The following is an 18,263-nucleotide window of genomic DNA, read 5'->3' as shown; positions in this document are numbered from 1 at the left end:
CCCCCCAAAAAAAAAATAACCCCCAAACTGCCCCCACCTCATCCTTTGCCTGCAGGAGGAACTCGCTGCCATCCGCCGTCCTATAAAACAGTGGGGTCAGTTCCCCCCCCCCCCCCCCAAAAAAGAAAAATTACCCCCATGGACCCCCCCTGACCCATAGACCACCATGGACCCCCCCCCCCATGGAGCCACCTGACACACAGACCCCCCCCCAAATAATCTATGGACCCCCCCCACCCATAGACCCCCATAAACGCCCCCCCCCCCCCATGGACCTCCCTGACCCCCCCCCAAATAATCTATGGACCCCCACCCATAAACCCCCATAAACGCCCCCTACATGGACCCCCCTGACCTACAGACCCCCCCCCCAAATAATCTATGGACCCCCCCCACCTATAGACCCTCATAAAACTCCCTCATGGACCCCCCGCCAAGAATCCCCCCCCCTCTGACCCACAGACCTTCATAAATGCCCCCCCCACCCCATGACCCCCCCCCCATTGGCCCCCCCAATTAATTCCACCCCACCCCACAGACCCCCCTCCCATCACCCCCCCTCCATAACTCCCCCCCAATGCCCCCCCTCAACGAATCCCCCCACCCCACAGACACCCCCCCCCACCCCATCACCCCCCCCCCATAACTCCCCACCCCTTGAACCCCCCCGCAGAACCCCTCCCAATAGACCCACCATAGGCTTCTCCCTATAACTCACCCTGTAGTGCCCCCCCCATCCCATAACCCCCCCCACATCCCCTCACCCCCCCTTAGTGTGCTCCCCCACATCCCCTCCCCCCCAACACCGCCTCCCCCCCCTTAGTCTGCCCCCCACACCCCACCTCCCCCCACATCCCCTCCCCCCTAGTGTGACCCCCAGTGTGCCCCCCCACACACCCTCCCCCCCCTTAGTCTGCCCCCCCACAACCCCCCCCCTTAGTGTGGCCCCCCCACATCCCCTCCCCCCCCAGACTACCCCCCCCACACCCCCTCCCCCCCCCTTACCCCCACCCCCCCTTAGTGTGCCCCCCCACATCCCCCACATCCCCCACATCCCCTCCCCCCCCAGTGTGCCCCCCCAGTGTGCCCCCCCACACCCCTTTCCCCCCCCAGTGTCCCCCCCCACATCCCCTCCCCCCCAGTCTCCCCCTTCACACCCCTTCCCCCCCCCAGTGTGCCCCCCCAGTGTGCCCCCCCCACTCCCCCTCCCTCCCCCTAGGTCTGCCCCCCCCACATCCCCTCCCCCCCACATCCCCTCCCCCCCTTTGTGTGCCCCCCCAGTCTGCCCCCCCCACACCCCCTCCCCCCCCCTTAGTGTGTCCCCACCCCCCCCTAATTGTGCCCCCCCCTTAGTATGCCGCCCCACACCTCCTCCCCCCCTTAGTGCACCCCCCCACCCCCCTCCCCCCCCCCAGACCCTCTCCCCCCCCCTTAGTGTGTCCCCACCCCCACCCCCCCCAATTGTGCCCCCCCCTTAGTGTGCCCCCCCACACCCCCTCGCCCCCCTTAGTCTGCCCCCCCACAACCCCCCCTTAGTCTGCCCCCCCCACATCCCCTCCCCCCCCAGTGTGCACCCCCAGTGTGCCCCCCCCACATTCGCTCCCCCCCCCTTACCCCCACCCCCCCCTTAGTGTGCCCCCCCCACATCCCCCACATCCCCTCCCCCCCCAGTGTGCCCCCCCCACACCCCCTCCCCCCCCTTAGTCTGCCCCCCCAGACCCTCTCCCCCCCCCCTTAGTCTGCCCCCACCCCGCCCTAATTGTGCCCCCCTAATTGTGCCCCCCCACACCCCCTCCCCCCCCCAGACCCTCTCCCCCCCCCTTAGTGTGTCCCCACCCCCCCCTAATTGTGCCCCCCCAATTGTGCCCCCCCTAATTGTGCCCCCCCACACCCCCTCCCCCCCCCTTAGTGTGCCCCCCCCACACCCCCTCCCCCCCCCCAGACCCTCTCCCCCCCTTATTGTGCCCCCCCCAATTGTGCCCCCCCCCTTAGTGTGCCCCCCACCCCCCCAATTGTGCCCCCCTTTAGTGTGCCCCCCCACACCCCCTCCCCCCCCCTTAGTCTGCCCCCCCACAACCCCCCCTTAGTGTGCCCCCCCCACATCCCCTCCCCCCCCAGTGTGCACCCCCAGTGTGCCCCCCCCACATTCGCTCCCCCCCCAGACCCTCTCCCCCCCCTTTAGTGTGTCCCCCACCCCCCCCCAATTGTGCCCCCCCCTAATTGTGCCCCCCCCCTTATTGTGCCCCCCCCCCCCACCTCAATTTAAAGACGTTCTTCTTCTTCTTGTAGTCGCTGGCCACCTCGCTGGTGGCCATATGGAGGCTGAGGGGGGGCTCCCCATTGTGCGTCCCCCCCCCCCCGGATGGACCCTTTGAGTCCCTATAGAACGCCAGCTCCCCCCGGCTCAGCACGCAGTACAGGTTCAGCCACGACCTGTGGGGGGGGCATATAGATATGGGGGGGGGACGACAATGGGGGGGGGGGGGCAAGGAGGGGGGGGCGGCATGGGGAAAATCCAAGGGGGGGGGGGGTTGGGGAGGAGAATGTCAATGGAGGGGGGGGACGGGGGGGGGATGTCAGTACGGGGGTAAAATGGGCGGGGGTCGTTTGGGGGGGGGAATGGGGGGGCGAATGGGGGGGGAATGGGGGGGGTGTCATTTGGGGGGGGTAAAATGGGGGGGGTGTCGTTTGGGGGGGGCAAATGGAGGGGTAAAATGGGGGGGGATGTAAGTAGGGGGGTAAAATGGGGGGGGTCATTTGGGGGGGGGAAATGGGGGGTAAAATGGGGGGGTGTCATTCGGGGGGGTAAAATGGGGGGGTGTCATTTGGGGGGGGTAAAATGGGGGGGTGTCGTTTGGGGGGGGGAATGGGGGGGTGTCGTTTGGGGGGGGAATGGGGGGGGATGTCAGTGGGGGGGTAAAATGGGGGGGTGTCATTTGGGGGGGGGAATGGGGGGGGCAATGAGGGGGTAAAATGGGGGGGGTGTCATTTGGGGGGGGCAAATGGAGGGGTAAAATGGGGGGGGATGTAAGTAGGGGGGTAAAATGGGGGGGGTCATTTGGGGGGGGAAATGGGGGGTGTCGTTTGGGGGGGTAAAAAGGGGGGGTGTCATTTGGGGGGGGGAAATGGGGGATAAAATGGGGGGGGTGTCATTTCGGGGGGGGGAATGGGGGGGGTGTCAGTGGGGGGGTAAAATGGGGGGGTGTCATTTGGGGGGGGAATGGGGGGGATGTCAGTTGGGGGGGGAATGGGGGGGTGTCATTTGGGGGGGTAAAATGGGGGGGTGTCGTTTGGGGGGGGAAATGGGGGGTAAAATGGGGGGGTGTCATTTGGGGGGGGAAATGGGGGGTAAAATGGGGGGGTGTCGTTTGGGGGGGGAAATGGGGGGTAAAATGGGGGGGTGTCATTTGGGGGGGGATGTCAGTGGGGGGGTAAAATGGGGGGGTGTCATTTGGGGGGGGGAAATGGGGGATAAAATGGGGGGGTGTCATTTGGGGGGGGAAATTGGGGGGTGTCATTGGGGGGTGTAAAATGGCGGGGGTGTCATTTGGGGGGGAAATGGGGGGGTAAAATGGGGGGGATGTAAGTGGGGGGGTAAAATAGGGGGGTGTCATTTGGGGGGGGAAATGGGGGGTAAAATGGGGGGGTGTCATTTGGGGGGGGAAATGGGGGGTAAAATGGGGGGGGTGTCATTTGGGGGGGGGAATGGGGGGGTGTCGTTTGGGGGGGGGAAATAGGGGGGGTGTCATTTGGGGGGGTAAAATGGGGGGGTGTCGTTTGGGGGGGGGAATGGGGGGGGTCATAAGGGGGGGGAAATGGGGGGGTGTCGTTTGGGGGGGGGAATGGGGGGGATGTCAGTTGGGGGGGGGAATGGGGGGGTGTCATTTGGGGGGGTAAAATGGGGGGGTGTCGTTTGGGGGGGGAAATGGGGGATAAAATGGGGGGGTGTCATTTGGGGGGGGGAAATTGGGGGGTGTCATTGGGGGGGTAAAATGGCGGGGGTGTCATTTGGGGGGGAAATGGGGGGGTAAAATGGGGGGGTGTCATTTGGGGGGGGAAATGGGGGGTAAAATGGGGGGGGTGTCATTTGGGGGGGGGAATGGGGGGGTGTCGTTTGGGGGTGGGAAATAGGGGGGGTGTCATTTGGGGGGGTAAAATGGGGGGGTGTCGTTTGGGGGGGGGATGGGGGGGGTCATAAGGGGGGGAAATGGGGGGGTGTCATTTGGGGGGGGGAATGGGGGGGTGTCATTTGGGGGCAGTAAAATGGGGGGGGATGTCATTTGGGGGGGGGAAATGGGGGGTAAAATGGGGGGGTAAAATGGGGGGGTGTCATTTGGGGGGGGAATGGGGGGGATGTCAGTTGGGGGGGGAATGGGGGGGGTCATTTGGGGGGGGAATGGGGGGTAAAATGGGGGGGGTGTCATTTGGGGGGGTGTTGGGGGGGTGGGGTGCAGGAAAACCCCAGAATGGGGCGACGGACCCCCCCCAGCCCCCCCATTACCCATCGGACACCTTTTATAGGGTCCCTCCCCGTAACCCTCCCACATCAGCGCCCCCACCCCACAACCCCCCCCACCCCCCACCCACCCCATAACCCCCCCGTCCCACAAATCCCCCCTGTCCAATAACCCCCCCCACCCCACATCCCCCCCACCCCACAAACCCCCCCACCTCCCCCGCGCCCCACAACCCCCCCATTCACCCCACAACCCCACCCCCCCCGCCCCACACACCCCCCTCACCCCACATCTCCATCCACCCCACAAACCCCCTCCACCGCCCCCCCCATCCCATAATCCCCCCTCCCCACAAACCCCCCCATCCCATAACCCCCCCTCACCCCACATCCTCCCCACCCCACAACCCCCCCCATGTCCACCCTGCCCCACAACCCCCCCATCCCACAACCCCCCCCACCCCACACCCCCCCCACCCCACAACCCCCCCCTTCACCCCACAGAGCCCCCCTCACCTCCCCCCATCCCATAACGCCCCCCACCCCACAACCCCCCCTCACCCCACATCCCCCCCATCCCACAAACCCCCCCCACCTCCCCCCCATCCCACAACCCCCCCCACCTCCCCGCCACCCCCCACAACCCCCGCCTTCACCCCACACCCCCCCCCGCCCCCCACCCACCCCACAAAACCCCCCCTTTCCCATAACCCCCCCACCCCATATCCCCCCCTACCCCACAACCCCCCCCTCACCTCACAGCCCCCCACCCCACAACCTCCCCCACCTCCCCCCCACCCCACAACCCCCCCCTCACCCCACCTCCCCCCCACCCCACAACCTCCCCCACTTCCCCCCGCGCCCCACAACCCCCCCTTCACCCCACAAGACCCCCCCCAAACCCCCCCTGTCCCATAACCCCCCCCACCCCATATGCCCCCCTACCCCACATCCCCCCCACCCCACAACTCCCCCCCTCACCCCACCTCCCCCCCACACCACACCCCCCCCCTCACCCCACACCCCCCCACCCCACAACCCCCCCCCTCACCCCACATCCCCCCCACCCCACAAAGCTCCCCCACCTTCCCCCCACCCCACAACCCCCCCCACCGCCCACACCCCCCCCATTCACCCCACCCACCCCACAACCCCCCCTTCACCCCACAAACCCCCCCCACCTCCCCCCCACCTCACACCCCCCCCCCACACCCCACATCCCCCACTCACCCCACAACCCCCCCAACCTTCCCCCCATCCCATAACCCCCCCCACCCCCCCATTCACCCCACAACCCCCCCCACCGTCCCCCCATCCCATAACCCCCCCCCACCCCCCCCTTCACCCCACAACCCCCCCCACCGTCCCCCCATCCCATAACCCCCCCCACCCCCCCTTCACCCCACAACCCCCCCCACCTTCCCCCCATCCCATAACCCCCCCCACCCCCCCCTTCACCCCACAACCCCCCCCACCTTCCCCCATCCCATAACCCCCCCCACCCCCCCCTTCACCCCACAACCCCCCCCACCTTCCCCCCATCCCATAACCCCCCCCACCCCCCCCTTCACCCCACAACCCCCCCCACCTTCCCCCCATCCCATAACCCCCCCCACCCCCCCCTTCACCCCACAACCCCCCCCACCTTCCCCCCATCCCATAACCCCCCCCACCCCCCCCTTCACCCCACAACCCCCCCCACCTTCCCCCATCCCATAACCCCCCCCACCCCCCCCTTCACCCCACAACCCCCCCCACCTTCCCCCCATCCCATAACCCCCCCCACCCCCCCCTTCACCCCACAACCCCCCCCACCTTCCCCCATCCCATAACCCCCCCCACCCCCCCCTTCACCCCACAACCCCCCCCACCTTCCCCCATCCCATAACCCCCCCCACCCCCCCCTTCACCCCACAACCCCCCCCACCTTCCCCCATCCCATAACCCCCCCACCCCCCCCTTCACCCCACAACCCCCCCCACCTTCCCCCCATCCCATAACCCCCCCCACCCCCCCCTTCACCCCACAACCCCCCCCACCTTCCCCCATCCCATAACCCCCCCCACCCCCCCCTTCACCCCACAACCCCCCCCACCTTCCCCCCATCCCATAACCCCCCCCACCCCCCCCCTTCACCCCACAACCCCCCCCACCTTCCCCCCATCCCATAACCCCCCCCACCCCCCACCCCCCCCTTCCCCTCATCCCATAACCCCCCCCACCCCCCCCTTCACCCCACAACCCCCCCCCCAATCCCCCCCCCCCCTTCACCCCACAACCCCCCCCCCAATCCCCCCCCCCCTTCACCCCACAACCCCCCCCACCTTCCCCCCATCCCATAACCCCCCCCACCCCCCACCCCCCCCTTCCCCCCATCCCACAACCCCCCCCCACCCCACCCCCCCCCCTTCACCCCACAACCCCCCCCCCAAACCCCCCCCCCCCCCACCCACCTATTGGACGCCTTCTTATTGGGCCCATCCAATTCATGCTTACGAAACAGGAGCCCCTCGTGCTGCACCGTGTGGGTGGGGGGCGGTGGGGGCGGCGGTGGGGGGGGGGCACCTCCTTGGGCTGGAGCTGAACGTGACCTCCTGCCTTCCCCCGGCCCCCCAGGAGCCCCTTCTTTGGGTCGGGGGCGACGGCGGGGTTTGGGACGATCGCGGGCGCGGGGTCGATCGGGGCGGGGGGTTCGTTCCGAAAGGATTTCAGTGGGGAGACGGCCGGGAAGTTCACGGTCCCGGGGCTGTGGTGGTGATGAGGGGGGGGGTTTTAGAGGTGGGGGTGGATGGGGGAGGTTTGGTTTTGGGGGTGGGAGGGATGGGGATAAAGGGGAAGGGGTTTGGGATGGGGGTACTCACGGGATTTGGGATGGGGGCGGTGGATTCCTTCTCCTGGAGCTGCTCCACGATGTCGGCCAGCGTGGCTTTGCTGGGAGGGGGTGGGAGGGAGTGGGGGCTTCTGTGACATCCCATAATATACCTCCCCATCCCAGCATATCCCATCATATGTCGCCGTATCCCAGTACATCCCATAACGTAGCACCCTATCCCGCTGCATCCCATAATGTACCACCACGTGCTGTTACATCCCATAATATAGCGCCGTACCCCGGTACATCCCATAATATACCTCCATATCCCAGCGTATCCCATAATATTGCTCCATATCCCACTGCATCCCATCATATACCCCCATATCCTGGCATATCCCATACTATAGCGCCATATCCCAGAACATCCCATAATATACCGCCATATCTCACTACATCCCATAATAATATAGCAAACCCACTCCAATCCCACCCCCACCCCAATCCCACCCCAATCCCAATCCCACCCCAATCCCACTTTAATCCCACCCCCACCCCAATCCCATCCCAATCCCACTTTAATCCCAACCCCACTCCAATCCTACCCCCACCCCAATCCCACTCCGATCCCAATCCCACTTTAATCCCACCCCAATCCCACTCCAATCCCAATCCCAATCCCACTCCAATCCCAATCCCACCCTCACCCTAATCCCACTCCAATCCCAATCTCAATCCCAGTCCCATCCCCACCCCAACCCCAATCCAATCCCACCCCCAATCCCAATCCCCATCCCACTTTAATCCCAACCCCACCCCAATCCCAATCCCACCCCCACCCCAACACCAATCCAATCCCACCCCAATCCCATTTCAATCCCACTTCTATCCCAATCCCACCCCAATCCTAATCCCACTTTAATCCCACCCCAATCCCATCCCAATCCCAATCCCACTTTAATCCCAACCCCAATCCCACCCCAACCCCAACCCCAATCCAATCCCACCCCAATCCCATCCCAACCCCTACCTCAATCCCACCCCAACCCCAATCCCATCCGAATCCCACCCCAATCCAACCCCAATCCCAATCCCAATCCCATCCCAATACCACCCCAATCCCAATCCCACCCCCACCCCAATCCCAACCCCAATCCAATCCCACCCCAATCCCATCCTAATCCCACTTTAATCCCACCCCCACCCCAACCCCACCCCAATCCCACTCCAATCCCACCCCAATCCCACCCCAATCCCACTTTAATCCCAACCCCAATCCCACCCCAACCCCAACCCCAATCCAATCCCACCCCAATCCCAACCCCAATCCAATCCCACCCCAATCCCATCCCAATCCCACTTTAATCCCACTCCCACCCCAACCCCACTCCAATCCCACTTTAATTCCACCCCCACCCCAATCCCACCCCAATCCCAATCCCACCCCAATCCCAATCCCAACCCAATCCCACTTTAATCCCAACCCCAATCCCACCCCAATCCCACCCCAACCCCAATCCAATCCCACCCCAATCCCATCCTAATCCCACTTTAATCCCACCCCCACCCCAACCCCACCCCAATCCCACTCCAATCCCACCCCAATCCCACCCCAATCCCATCCCAATCCCACCCCAATCCCACTCCAATCCCACCCCAATCCCATCCTAATCCCACTTTAATCCCACCCCAACCCCAACCCCACCCCAATCCCACTTTAATCCCACCCCAATCCCACTCCAACCCCAATCCCAATCCCATCCTAATCCCACTTTAATCCCACCCCCACCCCAATCCCACCCCAACCCCAATCCAATCCCAATCCCACTCCAATCCCAATCGCAATCCAATCCCACCCCAATCCCATCCCAACCCCTACCTCAATCCCACCCCAACCCCAATCCAATCCCAATCCCACTCCAATCCCAATCACAATCCAATCCCACCCCAATCCCATCCCAACCCCAACCTCAATCCCACCCCAACCCCAATCCCATCCGAATCCCATCCCAATCCCACCCCAACCCCAATCCCATCCGAATCCCATCCCAATCCCACCCCCACCCCAATCCCAATCCCACCCCCACCCCAATCCCAACCCCAATCCAATCCCAACCCCAATCCCACCCCAACCCCAATCCCATCCCAATCCCACCCCCACCCCAATCCCAACCCCAATCCAATCCCAACCCCAATCCCACCCCAACCCCAATCCCATCCCAATCCCACCCCCACCCCAATCCCAATCCCAATCCCACCCCAATCCCAACCCCAATCCCAATCCCACCCCAATCCCAACCCCAATCCAATCCCACCCCAATCCCTTCCTAATCCCACTTTAATCCCACCCCCACCCCAACCCCACCCCAATCCCACTCCAATCCCACCCCAATCCCATCCTAATCCCACTTTAATCCCACCCCACCCCCAACCCCAATCCAATCCCACTTTAATCCCATCCTAATCCCACTTTAATCCCACCCCCACCCCAATCCCACCCCAATCCCACTCCAATCCCAATCCCAACCCAATCCCAGTTTAATCCCAACCCCAATCCCACCCCACCCCCACCCCAATCCCAATCCCACCCCATACCCGTGCCGTGTCCCCTCCTGCTCGCTGGATTCCTGCCTCTCCATCCTCCTCTCCCTCCTCTCCCTCCTCCTCTCCAGGATCCCCGTCCTCACGTCTCCTCCGTCCCCCCCGCCGTCCCCCCTCGCTGCCCCCAAATCGGGGGGGACGGCGGCGGCAGGCAGAGCCAGGGGGGGGTCCCGATCCGCGACCCCCTCCCCATCCCGCACGCGATCCACTTTGGGTTGGAGACGCTCGGGGCGCAGCTCCTGCCTCACGTAGGCAACTCGGGGCTGGGGGGTTTCGGGGGTCTCATCCCCCCCGGGACGTTGAGGTGTCACCGGGGTGACGGCGGCGGCGGTGGCGGCGGTGGTGGTGATGGGGGTGGGGGGGGTGGTTGGGGAGGGGTCCCCCAAAAATTTGCGCCCCAACAGAGGGGTGGCCGGCTGCTTGCTCTGCTCCGCCTTCAGCTTCTCCAGCTGGGGAAGGGGGGAAAGGAATGGGGGGGGGGGGAGTCACTGTGGGGTGGGGGTTCCCACATTGGGGGTTTTTGCAGGATTTGGGGTTGCCCACCCTTTGGGGTCCTCCACTTTTTGGGATCCTGCACCCCTTTGGGGTCTCGCGTCCATCGAGGTTCCCCACCCTTTTGGGGTTCCCTTCGATTTCAGGTTCCCCATCTTTTGGGGTTCCCCATCCAATCCCTGCTCCCCACAGTTTGGGATTCCCCTTGTTTTAGGATTCCCATTCATCAGTGTCCCCATCTTCTGGGGTTTCCCATCCCCTGGGGTTCCCCATCCATCCCTGCTCCCCACATTTTGGGATTCCCCCTGTTTTAGGACTCCCATCCATCAATGCTCCCTATATTTTGGGTTCCCCCACCCTTTGGGGTTTCTCATCCACCCCTCCTCCCCATATTTTGAGATTCCCATCCACTCCTGCTCCTCCCATTTTGGGATTTCCCTTGTTTTAGGATTCCCATCCATCAGTGCCCCCCATATTTTGGAATCCCCCACCCTTTGGGGTTTCTCATCCATCCCTGCTCCCCACATTTGGGGATTCTCTTTGTTTTAGGATTCCCATCCATCAGTGCCCCCCATATTTTGGGAACCCCCACCCTTTGGGGTTCCCCATCCATCCCTGCTCCCCATATTTTGGGACTCCCCCTGTTTTAGGATTCCCATCCATCAGTGCCCCCCATATTTTGGGATCCCCCACCCTTTGGGGTTCCCCATCCATCCCTGCTCCCCACATTTTGGGATTCCCCTTGTTTTAAGATTCCCATCCACCCCTGCTCCCCACATTTTGGGATTCCCCCTCTTTTAAGATTCCCATCCATCAGTGCCCCCCATATTTTGGATTCCCCCACCCTCTGAGGTTTCTCATCCATCCGTGCTCCCCACATTTTGGGATTCCCTTTGTTTTAGGATTCCCATCCATCAGTGCTCCCTATATTATGTTTTCCCCCACCCTTTGAGATTCCCCATCCACCCCTGCTCCCCATATTTTGGGATTCCCCCTGTTTTAGGATTCCCATCCATCAGTGCCCCCCATATTTTGGATTCCCCCACCCTTTGGGGTTTCTCATCCACCCCTGCTCCCCATATTTTGGGATTCCCCTTGTTTTAAGATTCCCATCCATCCCAGGTCCCCACATTTTGGGATTCCCCCTGTTTTAGGACTCCCATCCATCAATGCTCCCTATATTTTGGGTTCCCCCACCCTTTGGGGTTTCTCATCCACCCCTCCTCCCCATATTTTGAGATTCCCATCCACTCCTGCTCCCCCCATTTTGGGATTCCCTTTGTTTTAGGATTCCCATCCATCAGTGCCCCCCATATTTTGGATTCCCCCACCCTTTGGGGTTCCCCATCCATCCCTGCTCCCCACATTTTGGGATTCCCCCTGTTTTAGGATTCCCATCCATCAGTGCTCCCTATATTTTGGGATCTCCCACCCATTGGGGTTTCTCATCCACCCCTGCTCCCCACATTTTGGGATTCCCCTTGTTTTAAGATTCCCATCCATCAGTGCCCGCCATATTTTGGAATCCCTCACCCTCTGGGGTTTCTCATCCACCCCTGCTCCCCACATTTTGGGATTCCCCCTCTTTTAAGATTCCCATCCATCAGTGCCCCCCATATTTTGGGAACCCCCACCCTTTGGGGTTCCCCATCCATCCCTGCTCCCCACATTTTGGGATTCCCCTTGTTTTAAGATTCCCATCCACCCCTGCTCCCCACATTTTGGGATTCCCCCTCTTTTAAGATTCCCATCCATCAGTGCCCCCCATATTTTGGATTCCCCCACCCTTTGGGGTTCCCCATCCATCCCTGCTCCCCATATTTTGGGATTCCTCTTGTTTTGGGATTCCCATCCATCAGTGCCCCCATATTTTGGAATTCCCAACCCTTTGGGGTTCCCCATTCATCCCTGCTCCCCACATTTTGGGATTCCCCCTCTTTTAGGATTCCCATCCATCAGTGCCCCCCATATTTTGGATTCCCCCACCATTTGGGGTTTCTCATCCATCCCTGCTCCCCACATTTTGGGATTCCCTTTGTTTTAGGATTCCAATCCATCAGTGCTCCCTATATTATGTTTTCCCCCACCCTTTGAGATTCCCCATCCATCCCAGCTCCCCATATTTTGGGATTCCCCCTGTTTTAGGATTCCCATCCATCAGTGCCCCCCATATTTTGGGATCCCCCACCCTTTGGGGTTCCCCATCCATCCCTGCTCCCCACATTTTGGGATTCCCCTTGTTTTAAGATTCCCATCCACCCCTGCTCCCCATATTTTGGGATTCCCCCTGTTTTAGGATTCCCATCCATCAGTGCCCCCCATATTTTGGATTCCCCCACCCTTTGGGGTTTCTCATCCACCCCTGCTCCCCATATTTTGGGATTCCCCTTGTTTTAAGATTCCCATCCATCCCAGGTCCCCACATTTTCGGATTCTCCTTGTTTTAAGATTCCCATCCATCAGTGCCCCCCATTATTTTGGGATCCCCCACCCTCTGAGGTTTCTCATCCATCCCTGCTCCCCACATTTTGGGATTCCCCTTGTTTTAAGATTCCCATCCATCAGTGCCCGCCATATTTTGGAATCCCTCACCCTTTGGGGTTCCCCATCCACTCCTACTCCCCCCATTTTGGGATTCCCTTTGTTTTAAGATTCCCATCCATCAGTGCCCCCCATATTTTGGGAACCCCCACCCTTTGGGGTTCCCCATCCATCCCTGCTCCCCACATTTTGGGATTCCCCTTGTTTTAAGATTCCCATCCACCCCTGCTCCCCATATTTTGGGATTCCCCCTGTTTTAGGATTCCCATCCATCAGTGCCCCCCATATTTTGGATTTCCCCACCCTCTGAGGTTTCTCATCCATCCGTGCTCCCCACATTTTGGGATTCCCCTTGTTTTAAGATTCCCATCCACCCATGCTCCCCACATTTTGGGATTCCCCCTCTTTTAAGATTCCCATCCATCAGTGCCCCCCATATTTTGGATTCCCCCACCCTTTGGGGTTCCCCATCCATCCCAGCTCCCCACATTTTGGGATTCCCTTTGTTTTAGGATTCCCATCCATCAGTGCCCCCCATATTTTGGAATCCCCCACCCATTGGGGTTCCCCATCCATCCCAGCTCCCCCCCTTTAGGGATTCCCTTTGTTTTAAGATTCCCATCCATCCCAGCTCCCCACATTTTCGGATTCCCCCTCTTTTAAGATTCCCATCCATCAGTGCCCCCCATATTTTGGGATCCCCCACCCTTTGGGGTTTCTCATCCATCCCTGCTCCCCATATTTTGGGATTCTCCTTGTTTTAAGATTCCCATCCATCCCAGGTCCCCACATTTTCGGATTCTCCTTGTTTTAAGATTCCCATCCATCAGTGCCCCCCATATTATGGAATCCCCCACCCTTTGGGGTTCCCCATCCATCCCTGCTCCCCACATTTTGGGATTCTCCTTGTTTTAAGATTCCCATCCATCCCAGGTCCCCACATTTTCGGATTCTCCTTGTTTTAAGATTCCCATCCATCAGTGCCCCCCATATTATGGAATCCCCCACCCTTTGGGGTTCCCCATCCATCCCTGCTCCCCACATTTTGGGATTCCCCTTGTTTTAGGATTCCCGTCCACCCCTACTCCGCACATTTTGGGATCCCCCACCCTTTGGGGTTTCTCATCCATCCCTACTCCCCACATTTTCGGATTCCCCCTCCTTTAACATTCCCATCCATCAGTACCCCCCATATATTGGCTTCCCCCACCCTTCACCCCCCCTCGATTCTCCCCACACCCCCCCTCTCCCCCTACTCCCCCCCCCTCCCCAATTTGGGGGTCCCATACGGTGGTGAGGCGCCGCAGGGAGCTGAACCGTTCCTCCCAGGCGGCGGCGGCGCGGCGGAAGGCGTCATGGCGGCGGATCAACTGCTCCACTTCATCCACGCTGCCCCCCAACTCCTGGCTCCTCAACAGGGGCTCCTGAGCCGTCAGCCATGCGTCCGCCACCACCGCGTCCTGAGCGAACTGCTGCACCTCCAGAGCTGCCGGACAGACGGACGGACGGGGTGGGGTGGGGTGGAAGGATGGATGGATGGGTCGGTGGGGTGGGAGGTGGGGTGGTGGGGTGGTGGGGGGAGGGATGGAGAGTGGGAAGGGAGGGATGGAAGGGAGGGAGAGAGGGAGGGATGGAAGGGAGGAGTGGGAGGGAGGGAAGGAGGGAGGGGAGGAGGGAGGGGAGGAGGGAGGGGAGGAGGGAGGGGAGGAGGGAGGGGAGGAGGGAGGGGAGGAGGGAGGGAAGGAGGGAGGGGAGGAGGGAGGGAAGGAGGGAGGGAAGGAGGGAGGGAAGGAGGGAGGGAAGGAGGGAGGGGAGGAGGGAGGGGAGGAGGGAGGGGAGGAGGGGTGGGTAACGAGGAGATGGAGGGAGGGAGGGAAGGAGGGAGAAATGGAAGTGAGGGGTGGAAGTGAGGGAGGGAGGAGAGGAAGGGAGGGAGGAGAGGAAGGGAGGGAGGAGAGGAAGGGAGGGAGAGGAGAAGGGGAAGGGAGGGTGGGTAATGGGGGTATGGAGGGAGGGAGAGGTGGAAGGGAGGGGTGGAAGGGAGGGGTGGAAGGGAGGGGTGGAAGGGAGGGGTGGAAGGGAGGGGTGGAAGGGAGGGGTCAGAGGGTGGGTGATAGGGAAATGGAGGGAGGGAGAGAGGGAAGGGGGAGATGGAAGTGAAGGATGGAGGGAGAGAGGGATAGAGGGAAGGAGGGGAGAGAGGGGTGGAGGGAGGAAGGGAGGGAAGGGTCAGTGGGGTGAGTGATGGGGTGGTGGAGAGATGGAAGGTGGGAGGGGAGGGAGGGAAGGGAGAGATGGAGGGAGAGAGGGGGGAGGGGAGGGAGAGATGGAAGGGAGGGGTGGAGGGAAGGAGGGGAGGGAAGGAGGGGAGGGAAGGAGGGGAGGGAAGGAGGGGAGGGAAGGAGGGGAGGGAAGGGACGGTCAGTGTGGTGAGTGATGGGGTAGTGGAGAGATGGAGGGAGGGAGGAGAGGGAGGAAAGGGAGAGAGGGAAGGGAGGGATGGAGGGAGGGAGGGAGAGAGGGAAGGGAGGAAGGGAGGGAGAAAGGGGAGGGATGGAGAAAGGGGAGGGAGGGGAGGGATGGATGAATGGAGGGATGGATGGATGGAGGAATGGAGGGATGGAGGGATGGAGGGATGGAGGGATGGAGGGATGGAGGGGACGGTCAGTGAGGTGAGTGAAGGGGTGGTGGGGTGATGGAGGGAGGGAGGGAGAGATGGAAGTGAGGGATGGAGGGAGGGAGGGATGGGTGATGGGGAGATGGAGGGAGGGATGGAGGGAGGGATGGAGGGAGGGATGGGTGATGGGGAGATGGAGGGAGGGGTGGAGAGATGGAAGGGAGAGATGGAGGGAGAGAGGAAGTGAGGGAAGGGTCAGTGGGGTGAGTGATGGGGTGGTGGAGAGATGGAGGGAGGGATGGAGAGAGAGAAGGGAGAGAGGGAAGGGAGGGATGGAGGGAGAAAGGGGAGGGATGGAGAAAGGAGAGGGAGGGGAGGGATGGAGGGATAGAGGGAGGGAGGGGACGGTCAGTGAGGTGAGTGAAGGGGTGGTGGGGTGATGGAGGGAGGGGAGGGAGAGGTGGAAGTGAGGGATGGAGGGAGGGGAGCAGCAGCCCCAAAAGCACCGCCCCACACCCCGCCCCGCACTCACTCTGCTGCAGCCACTCCCAGTGCTTCTCCCACTTCTCGGCCACCTCCTGCTTCTTGGCCAGCAGCTGCTCCACCAGCGCCTTCACCTGGGGGGCGGGGGGTGAGGGGACCCCACGGTGCCACCACCCCACTGTCACCACCCCAATATCATCGTCCCCTTATCACCACCCCAATGCCACCTCCCCACCGGTGTCCCCGTTGTCCTCACCCCACCAGTGATCACAACCCCAACGTCACCACCCCACCAGTGTCCCCACTGTCCCCATTATCCCCATCCCACCCTCGTCACCACCCCAATGTCACCACCCCACCAATGATCACGACCCCAGTGTCACCACCCGTGTCACCACCCCACCAGTGTCCCCACTGTCCCCATCCCTCCCTCGTCACCACCCCAATGTCACCACCCCACCAGTGTCCCCACTGTCCCCATCCCACCCTTGCCACCACCCCAACATCTCCACCCCAACGCCACCACCCCACCAGTGCTCCCACTGTCCCCATGCCACCCTCGTCACCACCCCACCAATGATCATGACCCCAGTGTCATCACTCCAATGCCACCACCCCACCAATGTCTCCACTGTCCCCATTATCCCCATCCCACCCTTGTCACCGCCCCAGTGTCACCACCCCACCAATGATCACAATCCCACTGTCACCACCCCAATGCCACCACCCCACCAATGTCCCCACTGTCCCCACTGTCCCCATCCCACCCTCATCACCACCCCAATGTCACCACCCCACCAATGTCTCCACTGTCCCCACCCCACCCTTACCACCACCCCAATGCCACCACCCCACCAGTGTCCCCACTGTCCCCACTGTCCCCGTGCCACCCTTGCCACCACCCCAACACCACCACCCGACCAGTGTCCCCACTGTCCCCACTGTCCCCACTGTCCTCACCCCACCCTTACCACCACCCCAATGCCACCACCCCACCAGTGTCCCCACTGTCCCCATCCCACCCTTACCACCACCCCAGTGTCACCACCCCCAACATCTCCACCCCAACGCCACCACCCCACCAATGATCACGACCCCAGTGTCACCACCCCAATGCCACCACCCCACCAGTGTCCCCACTGTCCCCATCCCACCCTTACCACCACCCCAATGTCATCACCCCAACATCTCCACCCCAACGCCACCACCCCACCAATGATCACGACCCCACTATCACCACCCCACTGCCACCACCCCACCAGTGTCCCCACTGTCCCCACTGTCTCCACCCCACCCTTACCACCACCCCCATGTCATCACCCCACCAGTGTCCCCACTGTCCCCACTGTCCCCGTGCCACCCTTGCCACCACCCCAACACCACCACCCGACCAGTGTCCCCACTGTCCCCACTGTCCCCATCCCCCCTTATCACCACCCCAGTGTCACCACCCCAACATCTCCACCCCAACGCCACCACCCCACCAATGATCACGACCCCAGTGTCACCACCCCAATGCCACCACCCCACCAGTGTCCCCATTGTCCCCATTATCCCCATCCCACCCTCGTCACCACCCCAATGTCACCACCCCACCAGTGTCCCCACTGTCCCCATCCCACCCTTACCACCACCCCAATGTCATCACCCCAACATCTCCACCCCAACGCCACCACCCCACCAATGATCACGACCCCAGTGTCACCACCCCAATGCCACCACCCCACCAGTGTCCCCACTGTCCCCAGTGTCCCCTTACCACCACCCCAATGTCATCACCCCAATTCCTCCACCCCACCGCTATCCCCACCATCCCCACTCTCCTCCACCAACAACCACCACCCCCAACATCTCCACCCCGACACCACCACCCCGCTACTGCCACCACTGTCCCCAAAACGTCCCCAATGTCACCTCCTCAGCAGCAGGGCCCTGTCCCAGCCCCAGGCCGCGACCCAGCTCCAGGCAGGCAGCCACGCTGCGGCCCTTTGCCTCCATCTCACTCTTCAGGCCCTGGTGGGACGTCATCAGCACCTCCACCGTCGTGACATCCCTGAGGGCAGCGTCGTGTGACCATGGTGGGGGGACACACACACACCGTGGGATGGGGGTCCCCGGGGTGTGGGGTGGGTCATATGGTCTGGAGAGGATGGTTCTTGGGGACGTGGATGGAGAGGAGAACTTGGGGACGTGGGATCTTGGGGACGTGGATGGAACATGGGTTCTTGGGGACACGGATGGAGTGGGACGTGAAATCACAC

General features: G+C 62.2%; 1 protein-coding gene across 1 annotated transcript in view; it reads right to left on the bottom strand.

Annotated features, from left to right (window-relative positions):
* Nucleotides 1-18,263, bottom strand: part of SPTBN4 (spectrin beta, non-erythrocytic 4) — a 95,578-nt gene that overhangs the window by 801 nt on the left and 76,514 nt on the right. The window contains exons 26-33 of the mRNA XM_090129870.1: nt 17,917-18,055; nt 16,052-16,136; nt 14,192-14,388; nt 9,864-10,318; nt 7,318-7,387; nt 6,910-7,202; nt 2,257-2,433; nt 38-80 (exon numbers count right to left, since the gene is read on the bottom strand). Coding sequence (XP_089985996.1) covers nt 38-80; nt 2,257-2,433; nt 6,910-7,202; nt 7,318-7,387; nt 9,864-10,318; nt 14,192-14,388; nt 16,052-16,136; nt 17,917-18,055 — 1,459 coding nt within the window. The remainder of the gene's footprint in view (nt 1-37; nt 81-2,256; nt 2,434-6,909; nt 7,203-7,317; nt 7,388-9,863; nt 10,319-14,191; nt 14,389-16,051; nt 16,137-17,916; nt 18,056-18,263) is intronic.

The sequence above is a fragment of the Phasianus colchicus genome, chromosome 38 (assembly GCF_987193195.1).
Source record: "Phasianus colchicus chromosome 38, bPhaCol1.hap1.1, whole genome shotgun sequence".
NCBI classification, from domain to species: Eukaryota; Metazoa; Chordata; class Aves; order Galliformes; family Phasianidae; genus Phasianus; species Phasianus colchicus.
This window is presented reverse-complemented; position numbering and strand designations above follow the sequence as displayed.